At 47.4% G+C, this 10,000-nt stretch overlaps 1 protein-coding gene across 1 annotated transcript in view; it reads left to right on the top strand.

Moving 5' to 3' along the window:
* The window catches only part of itsn1 (intersectin 1 (SH3 domain protein)), a 35,119-nt gene that overhangs the window by 4,412 nt on the left and 20,707 nt on the right, over nucleotides 1–10,000 (top strand). The window contains 16 exon segments of the mRNA XM_034551745.1: nucleotides 21–82; nucleotides 1,252–1,338; nucleotides 1,620–1,683; nucleotides 1,805–1,965; nucleotides 2,321–2,506; nucleotides 3,493–3,571; nucleotides 3,708–3,808; nucleotides 3,903–3,966; nucleotides 4,083–4,220; nucleotides 4,323–4,417; nucleotides 4,549–4,688; nucleotides 4,929–5,051; nucleotides 5,265–5,414; nucleotides 5,627–5,767; nucleotides 5,920–6,007; nucleotides 6,117–6,256. Of these exon segments, the coding sequence (XP_034407636.1) occupies nucleotides 55–82; nucleotides 1,252–1,338; nucleotides 1,620–1,683; nucleotides 1,805–1,965; nucleotides 2,321–2,506; nucleotides 3,493–3,571; nucleotides 3,708–3,808; nucleotides 3,903–3,966; nucleotides 4,083–4,220; nucleotides 4,323–4,417; nucleotides 4,549–4,688; nucleotides 4,929–5,051; nucleotides 5,265–5,414; nucleotides 5,627–5,767; nucleotides 5,920–6,007; nucleotides 6,117–6,256 (1,785 nt within the window). The 5' untranslated portion in view covers nucleotides 21–54.

Genomic DNA, 10,000 nt, shown 5'->3' with positions numbered 1-10,000 from the left:
GTCCCAACGTGTTGTTTCAGGTGTCGTGTCGTGCTGAAGAAGACCGAGTGAACCATGGCACAGTTCCCCACCACATTCACAGGTCAGTGTGAGCGTGAGCGTGTGTGTGTGTGTGTGTGTGTGTGTGTGTGTGTGTGTCCCTAACGGTCAGTCGATGTTTCTATGACTAAAGGGCAAGATGGCGGCACTTTGCTCCTTTTTTAAATCCACAGTGATATTCCTCGAGCCGCTCCCTCTCGTAAATCCACTTGATTTAATTTTACACAACCGGTTCTTTAACAACAAAATGTATCCACATCCACCAGATTATTCAGACGCCAGGTTCCTAAAAGATCTCAAAATGTCCCGTATCGAAAACACCAGTAACCCGGTGAAATCTGAATGAGAGACAGACAGGCAGACAGACAGGCAGACAGACAGACGTCTCAACAGATGCACACAAAGGCAGACGGTTTGAGATTTGTTTGTTTTGGGGGTTTTTTTCGATTAAAAACAGGACTGTTCACTTGACCTGATGCTGAATGAGGAGCAGGAGCTCGACCTCTGACTGCTCACGCGTTAAAGCAAGCATATTGACTCCGTTATTATAAAGATAAAAAAAAAAAAAAAAGAATTAACATTTGGGCAAATTACTGTGTCCACAAAATATGAATAACAGATCTTTTCTCGGCGTTTTCTCTCGAAGGAGAACATTGTGCGTGAAGGAATGAGCTTTTCCTTTCCAACGACAGCTATAAAAAAAAAAAAAATTAAAAAAAAGTCACTCGGCTTTATGATTTACTCGACATTTTAGAAATTGCCAGTAAATGGTCCAGGAAGCAGCTGACGACTGACGTCTCCATGTGGAATCTAATTTGAGGTGATTATCAGAGCAGTGAGACAAACGGACTGGCTGGTTATTTAATAAGTCCTCTGAACCGCCCCCCCGTCCGTCTAGTGATGAGTCTTATTACCGTCACATGTTACCGGGTCAGTGGAAAGGTCTCTGAGTCACTCATCCGGTCATCCAGTTGTTTTCTTTCTTCAAGTGTCACTTTGTAGCAAATCTTCAGTTCCTTTTTTTTTTTTACATCGGAAACTGAAACTCATGAATAACACATTCCTCTCATGCCGGGGTCTTTCCTCCCTCCGTTTGTGTCTGGCTTTGTTTTGTGTGTGTGTGTGTGTGTGTGTGTGTGTGTGTGTGTGTGTGTGTGTGTGTGTGTGTGTGTGTGTGTGTGTGTGTGTGTGTGTGTCCTTTCGCGGGTCCAGATGTGTTCCTGATCTCTGTGGATGAGAGAGCCAAACATGATCAGCAGTTTCTCAGCCTCTCTCCGACTGCCGGGGGTTACATCACAGGTGACAGTCTCTCTCTCTCTTTATCTCACCTACACACACACACACACACACACACACACACACACACACACACACACACTTACAGTTGAAGGTGAGACGATGACATGGCGTCCTTTACATTATTGTATTGGCCGGGACAAAGAAATAAAGAATCGTTTCATGTTTCAGTGTCTTAGGACCTAAACATCAGATCTAATACTTGTGTATTTTTTTTGAACGTCCTTTCTTTTTTTCGGATCCGTCCTGTGATGTCACATCCTGTTCCTGTTCTGTCTGTGCAGGCGACCAAGCCAGGAACTTCTTCCTTCAATCAGGTCTGCCGCCTCCCATCCTGGCCCAAATCTGGTGAGTCCCCCCCCCCCCCCACCCACACGAATTTTTCTATGAGCTCAATTGTTTCATTATTAAAGAAAAAGAAGAATAAATATTGAATATGCGTCGTTCTTTTTAACTTTTCCCGTTTCAGGGCTCTGGCTGACATGAACAGCGACGGCCGCATGGACATCCACGAGTTCTCCATCGCCATGAAACTCATCAAGCTGAAGCTCCAGGGTCACCCGCTGCCCCCCGCGCTGCCTCCCAGCATGCAACAGGCCGCGCTGACGTTACCCCCGCAGAGCGCCTTCGGTAAGACGCCGTCGACGACAATATATTCATTCGACTTCATTGCCGGGTTTCTTCTGCAGCAGAAACAACCCGTGACACAGTTTACTGTAATAACAGGAATATAATATCCTCTGTTGTGACAACTGTGTGTCAGACGTGTTTGGAGAGGATGACGTCACTCTTCTCTTTTTTTCCAAAGGTCATCTAGGGAAATGCTTGCTCATTCTCTCTCTCTCATTCTCTCTCTCTCTCATCTCTCTCTTTCTCTTTCTGTATTTCACCTTCTGCCCAGTGAAGTTGCACTGGGAACACAGTAAAAGAGTCATGACGCTCCTCTGAAGACATATTGACAGTCTTCTCCCTGTTTACCCTCCAGGCATGCCCCCCATGCCCCCCATCTCGGCCCCTCTGTCGGGCTTGCCTCCGCTCCCGCTGCCGCCGCTCCCCGTCGGGGTGTCTCCCCCGCTCGTCTCGTCGGCCCCGCCTCCCCTCCCGCCGCCCATCTCCAACGGAGCCCCTCCCACGGGCATGATGCAGCCCGTCTCGGGCTTCTCCCACCCAGGTAACGCGTTGCTTACGTCGAGACAAAGGTCTCAGCTCTAAGGTCAATAAACACGTTCACATTCACTAACACATCTGCTTTAAAACCAATGTTCTTGCATATGTTCCAAACCCAGAAAGAGACAAAATACTAAAGTGAATCATTTTAAATACAATTAAATAGGGAAAGAGGTGCAATAGAAGGATGCTCAAGGTACTTAGTTGAAGGAAACGGATACGTTGAGAATCAGTTTGGGGTCCGGAGAGAGATATTCACATATGAGATGATTGGCTGCCCCACAGCGAGAGGGGCCCGGGTTCGATTCCCGGGCAGGAGGGCCCTTCTGCACGTGGAGTTAGCATGTTTTCAGCGTGTTTTTTTTTTTTTTTTTTTTTTTTTTACGGCTTCCTCCCACAGTCCAAAGACCAAAGCAATTGGCCAATGAGCGGGTATCACGACCCATAAAACGACCCATAAATACACGTGCGCACGGAGATCGAGAGCTAAACCCCCGACTGGCGCTTTTTCCGTCACGTCGAGCTCCAGCTCCTTCTTTCCAATTACCCCTAATCCCCCGCAGGCGAGGCCACGCCCAGAAGGATGATGAATTTAACCGTGTCACATCCAGCGTGCCTGAAGGGTGAGAAAGTACCTCAATGACAGCAGAACCTTCTGGAAGCTGAGAGAATATATATATATAAATACATATAAATATAAAATATGTGCAGAGTAGCGTAATTACGAGCTTTTAAAAAAAAAAAGCATAACCGAATGAGAATGAGCCTGCTAAATATTAATCTGAGAAGCGAGTGTCGCCTCTCCACCGGGCACGACTCTTCCAAACGTCGGCTGCCTGGTGAAGTAAAGGAGGCGGCGGCCACGCGAGGCCTCCAGCAGTACGGCGCTACACACTTCTTAACGTTTAGGCTCTCAGAGTTCGACTGAACTTTGACCTGAAGTGTCCGAGCCTTCCAGACTAAAGTCTACTTGTTCCTTGTGTCTCTCAGCTCCCTCCGTCAACAAGTCCACGTCGTTCAACCGCTCCAGCACCAAGTTGCAGAAGGGGACGTCCTTGGACACTACGAGGTGGGCCAAATATATGTAAAATATATACCGACGTCAGCAAATTTCTGTGTCCCCGTGTTCGTGTTTTCCCTTCTTTTTTTTTTGAAAGTCACACCCTCTGACCTTCTGACCCTTTGCTTCCTCCGGCTCGTCACAGCGCTCTGCCGCCCTGTGATTGGGCCGTTCCTCAGTCCTCCCGGCTCAAGTACAGACAGCTTTTTAACTCCCATGACAAGATGATGAGCGGACACCTCACAGGTACACACACACACACACACACACACACACACAAATAACATTTGTGATGATTTTTCTCTTAACGTTTGCCTCTCTCTCTCTCTCTCTCTCTCAGGTCCTCAGGCTCGCACAATCCTCATGCAGTCCAGTCTCCCTCAGGGCCAGCTGGCCACGATATGGTCAGTGCAGGGAAATACAACCATTTAATCTATTTAACAAAATGAGAGCGACCACGAAGACGACGTTAGTCCTTTTTAAAAAAAAAAAAAAAATACTACATGTGTTTCGTCTCTAGGAGTCTCTCCGATATCGACCAGGATGGAAAGCTGACCGCGGAGGAGTTCATCTTAGCCATGCACCTCATAGATATGGCCATGTCGGGTTTACCGCTGCCCCCCGTGCTACCGCCAGATTACCTCCCCCCCACATTCAGGTAGACACTTGTGCAGTTTGTGACTGATGTTTCAGGTTAAAGTCTTTATAAATATTATTAACAAGTATGTATATTTGTGTGTGTGTGTGTCTTTTTTTAAAGGCGTGTGCGCAGTGACAGTGTTCAGTCGGACCAGAAGAGCGTCCAGGAGGAAGAGGAGGAGGAGGCGGAGAGCAACCTGGACAGGAAACTACCAGGTGACGTTTGCTCCCTACATAAAACAGAATAGTGGGATGTTTACTTCTTGGTGTTTTTAAGCAGAAATATGATAGAGCACGGCTCCTGCTTGTTGCTCATACTCGACACTCCCCTCTGTGTGTCTTCTCAGTGACGTTTGAGGACAAGAAGAGGGAGAACTTTGAGCGTGGAAACCTGGAGTTGGAGAAGAGGCGTCAGGCTCTGCAGGAGCTGCAGAGGAAAGAGCAGGAGAGGCTGGCCACGCTGGAGAGGGAGGAGCTGGAGAGGAAGGTGAGACTCCATTTGAACTTGTTCATGTCATTCAAAATTTGAATGTGCTCCGGCGGTCGGGGTGTAAAATATTTGCATTCGTAATAGTGCCGGTATCCCAAGTTATTCACCTTTTTTTTTTTTTTAATGGCATGTTAGTGAAACTAGGAGGAAGTGAAACGGGGCTGAATAATGGAGTTGTTTGTTCTGCAAGCTCATCTTGTGTTTGTTTGTGTGTGTGTTTGTGTTTTTGTTTATCAGGAGCGTGAGCGTCTGGAGCAGGAGAGGAGACGACAACACGAATTAGAGCGACAACTGGAGAGACAGCGAGACCTGGAGAGGCACCGAGAGGAGGAGAGACGCAAAGAGATAGAGAGGAGAGAGGTGCGAAGGAGAGGCACTGATTACCGGGTTTCTGCCTCTTTTTAATTGAGGTCACGGTCGACTGCTGCAGACTTGTGATCACGACTTCAAGACCGCCCTCTGTTCTGTGTGCTGTAATGTCCTTTAATGTGTGTGTGTGTGTGTGTGTGTGTGTGTGTGTGTGTGTGTGTGTGTGTGTGTGTGTGTGTGTGTGTGTGTGTTCGGTCCGTGCAGGCTGCTAAGCGTGAACTGGAGCGTCAGCGTCAGCTGGAGTGGGAGCGTCAGCGTCGCCAGGAGCTTCTGACTCAGAGGAACCGAGAGCAGGAGAGCATCGTGCTGCTGAAAGCCAGGAAGAAGACCCTGGAGTTTGAACTGGAGGCTCTGGTAAGAAAACACACACACACACACACACACACACATACAGCCACACAGCAAAAGCAATCGACTAACGCCGACAGGAAGAAACAGAGCGTCTCTCTGCAAATTCCTTCCGTCACCTAATACTTTGCACGCCAGCAGAAACATAATGTTCTGTTCCTCTCTCTCCCCCTCCCTCCCTCCCTCCCTCCCTCCCTCCCTCTTTCCCCGTCCTCCAGAATGATAAGAAGAACCAGTTGGAGGGCAAGCTGAAGGACGTCCGGTTTCGCCTGTCAGCCCAGCGGAGAGAGGTGGAGCAGACCAATCTGTCCAGAGAAACACGCATCGCTGAAATCACCCTGCTGCAACAGCAGCTGCAGGTACGGCGAGAAAAAAAAAACCAAGATGGAAAACCGACAGCGGGGCGAAAAAACACAAAAGCTTGTGCTCGAGGATTTATTTAATAATAATAAAATAAGAAGAAGAGGGGAAGGGGAACTGGGTCTTGATGTGACTTCATGTTGGTCTGCAGGACTCCCAGCAGTGGTTGGGGAGGCTGATTCCTGACAAACAGTGTCTCAACGACCAGCTGAAACACACTCACCAGAACAGTCTGCATCGTGAGTACCGCACACACTCCCCCATTCGAATATACGAATTCCCCCTTTTTTGGAGGATGAGTGTAATAAAAAACACACTGCTCTTCTTCGCCGTCTCCTGCGTCTTCAGGCGACAGCCTATCGTCCCTGCAGAAGGCCGTGGAGCAGAAGGAGAGCAGCAGGCAGCTGCTCCGGGAACAGCTGGACGCCGTGGAGCGCGAGACGAGGGCCAAGCTGCTGGAAATCGACGCGTTCAACACGCAGCTGAAGGTAAACGCGTTGATAAGAGAAAACGGTCGGGTCTATAGATATTATACGGGTACATACTCCACCTGGCCTGATGCGGTGGGCGGGTTTAACGTACATGCATTTAGAGGGTCGCCCAAACCCAACACAAAGCTTTAAAGCCGAGCCTACTCTTTAATTTATTGGCTCTCGTTTAGTTTTTAATCTAAAGAAAAGCTCAAAGTAAAACCTAATCTGACGAAGTATACTCATAACAGTGGGAGGAGGGCCGCATTCCACTAAACCTATCGGAGCGCATTGACTTACAAATGTCTTGAATCGGATGCTAAAAGTGAAGAATATTCAATGCAACGCATTACAACGTCGCCTCAATTAGATTTTTATTGTTGCAATGTTCACGTAGCATTAAAAATGACGTGTTATTTGTTACATGAGCCGTGTTAAAAAGCATTAGTCCGGCGCTGTGACTGTCGCTTTAAATCGCGTCTCGTCCCTCATCGTCCTTCGCACACGCCGACATAATCACGATGTTCGTGTTCACCGACGTGTTCTGTGGTTTCAAATCCCGACGACGGTCGCCGTGTTTTTGTATTTATGTCGCCGTGTTACTCTTTTTGTGTTGTTTTTTTTTTTTGGAGAGAGCTTGAGCTGTGCACAGGGACACTGAGCGGTCTCCCAAAATATACTACTGAGGGAGGAAGATGGGGGGGCAGGGGAGGTTATTCCTTTTTTTTAAAGGTGCAAGATATGGCCAAAGTTTTAGTTTTAAAAGTTTTGAAGGGGTTAGTCGTTTACTCGTTTCTGCCACTTTGGATTTAACCCAATAAACAAACAATCAGCCCTGTTTAGTGGCAGTAAACACACGGATGGTTTACCTTATTGGCCTTATTTTTTAGCAGTTGGCTTTATTTCTTTAGACGTTATGAAATGCTGACTCTAGACCACCTCGTGTCCCTGTTCTCTCCCCCAGAACTCTGATCCGGGTCAGAGAGAGAGAGAGAGAGAGAGAGAGAGGGGGGAGTTAGTCCTTTGGTCTGTTCCAGCGAAGGAGGGCTGGAGAATAAGGAAAGCAGAGGGGGGTGGGGGAAGCTGAGGCAAGCCAGACCACAATAAATAGATTTTCTAATGGCTAATCTAATGACGTTGGTTCTTGGTCTTCTTCAGTAGAGTCAACGTGGTTTGAGAAAGTGGCAGAAATGACAGATCTCCGTCTCTCTGGTGGGATTCTTTGCCAAAACGGAGCCACAGACCACCGAGATGTGAACAATGTTTGATTGTGCTGCCGTCCACCTTCCTTTCTACACCACTTCCTCGCCCCAAAATCTGTTGCTGTGTCCCCCCCCCCCTCCCCCTGCCACCCTGTGCCTCTCACTTCTCGTTTTCTCCCCCATCAACATTCTCTGTTTCAATCCGCACAATAAACCCTTCCTTCTATATTTTTCTACTTCTTTTAATCTATCTTCTACACTGGCCTTTTTGTTGTTGTTTTGCTTCCCTTTGACCATGCCAGTCTCTGTGTGAGTTCTATGCCAACCACTGTGCCAGGATAGAGGCCCTGCGACGCCAGCTTGAGGAGGAACAGAGAGGGAGACAGGTAGAGCACACTGCCACTGCTGGACCGGGGCGGTACTGCACCTGGGATTTACTCTTAATGTGAACAAAGTTATCATGTGACGAACACACTGCCTCTAGTGGCGGACCTGGAGCGGAGAGCAGTTTTAATTGGTTTGCGAGTAAAGCATAACACACCTCGTGATCAGACTACTAACTTACTTAAGTATTTGAGTAACTACAAAAGGCTTTTTGCCATTTTTAACGCCTACAAACCAGACTTTTAAAATGCAGAGTGGTTTGACAACTGCAGAGCACCGACATGCACACACTCGCGTATTGATTCTGGTGTTTTCTTTTCTTCTTTTCTAATTCAGTCAGAGGATGCATCGTTAAGTAAACTTTTGTGATGGTAATGTGGGAGAAAAACAGATGTGTATTAATCATAATAGTTTTTTTGGTACACATTTAACTCTTTAGTGTGGATTAAAGTAAATAGTGACAGCCTCATTACCGACTTAAACACCCAGTCAACACCTACAAACACTAACTAAACTATTATCTGCTGTCCAGTAAAGTCGGTATATAATATAATAAACTAATCAGGCTTTGCACACTGCACTAAATATTATGACGACTGCACTGTTGCCAATTTTTGTGACACATTGGCTCCACTCAACACTTGTAACAGCACATTCCTAGTGAGTCACGAGAGCCTCTCCTTGCATGAGTCAAGGTCTTATCTCTCTCTCTCTCTCTCTCTTTTTTTGTTTGTTTTAATCTCTACTGAGAGAAAATCACCCGATTTATGTCGGGGGGGATTTAAAAATAAACGTTTTATTCCGGTAATTAGGAGGCAGCTTGAAATGAATTGGGATCCTGAAGCAAAATATCACATTTCCACATAAAATGCACAAGACAAAAAACATTTTTTAGCTGCATTTCTGCAGATAAAAAAATTGCTGACAAATAACTCCTTTTTAATTGGACAGAATGCGTAAATATGGTCTGGAACACTAACTTTTGTGTGTGTGTGTGTGTGTGCGTGTGCATGTATATCTGTATATGTGTGTTTCAGTGCCAGGAGCAGGGACAGCTTCAGGAGTGTGTGTCAGCCATCAGGGTGTGTCTGGCTCGGCTAGACTACGTAATAAAGGTCCACACGTCGACCCTCCTCCTTGTCCCCTCCATTCCCCTCTTTTCTCTATCTTCTTACTTGAGTCTCTCCATCTCTCTCTCTCTCTCTCTCTCTCTGCCTCGTCTTGTGTTTCTTTCCTTCACATCTTCTCATCATCCTTCTCTCCTCCCCTTCTCTGTCTCCGTCCTCTTCTTCCGCCAAGCTGGTGTTAGCTCACTCCTGAGCCAGCTGGCTAACTTAGCTCCCGTCGATAGCGCTGGACGCAGTTTGTCGTGCTAAACCAGCGGGTTTGCCCGGTTAGATTAGATCAGGTGATTTTATTTCTGTTGCTACTTGACTAGATCCCCGCTGTGCCCTTGTGCTCCTGCCAGAGGATGTTTCAGCCAGACTAGTAGAAGCTAGTAGACATTTTTACGAGGCTCATATGCAGATAAACTAGAATCTGGGACTGTAAGATGGTCCTTATTTGGATTGGAGTGTGTGTGTGTGTGTGTGTGTGTGTGTGTGTAATCTCTGTGTGTGTGTGTGTGTGGCATGCTCTTCGTGGTCTCCGTCCTCTTCTCTTCAGAGTCGTAGTCGGTTTGCTTGTTTTCTGAAGGTTTCTTCACGCTGGCTGTTTGGCTGAAACGCGACAGCTGCCTTGTGTTGTTGTTATAGTAACGAGTGTTTTAGTGGCACAGCTGGTTGTCATGACTACACGGAACTACCCCCATTGCACCCCCACCCCCCCCATTGCTTATTCCTAATGCTTCTCCTCCAAAGTATTGTGTGACTTGTGCAAGCTCCGCCCCCCCCCACCCCCCCCCCCCCCCCCCCCCCCCCCCCCCCCCCCCCCCCCCTGGTTTCCAGAAGTACGGGGAGTAACAAGCCGCAATAAGTGACGACAACGCAGCGCGCAATGCACATTGAATTAACACAATCTGTTCAAAGCATACTTACATATTCGGTTGACGCGCATGAGATGACCTTTATTCCACAAATGCGCATCAATCTATACCACTTTACCACTTCTAGCAGCTGATTGGCTGTTGTGACAAAGACCCCCCCCCCCCTCCTTTTTATATCGAGGTTAAAGAGAT

This window comes from Cyclopterus lumpus, chromosome 15 (assembly GCF_009769545.1).
Source record: "Cyclopterus lumpus isolate fCycLum1 chromosome 15, fCycLum1.pri, whole genome shotgun sequence".
In the NCBI taxonomy this organism is placed as follows: Eukaryota; Metazoa; Chordata; class Actinopteri; order Perciformes; family Cyclopteridae; genus Cyclopterus; species Cyclopterus lumpus.
The sequence above is the reverse complement of the archived record's forward strand: the minus strand, read 5'-3'. Positions and strand labels throughout refer to the sequence as shown.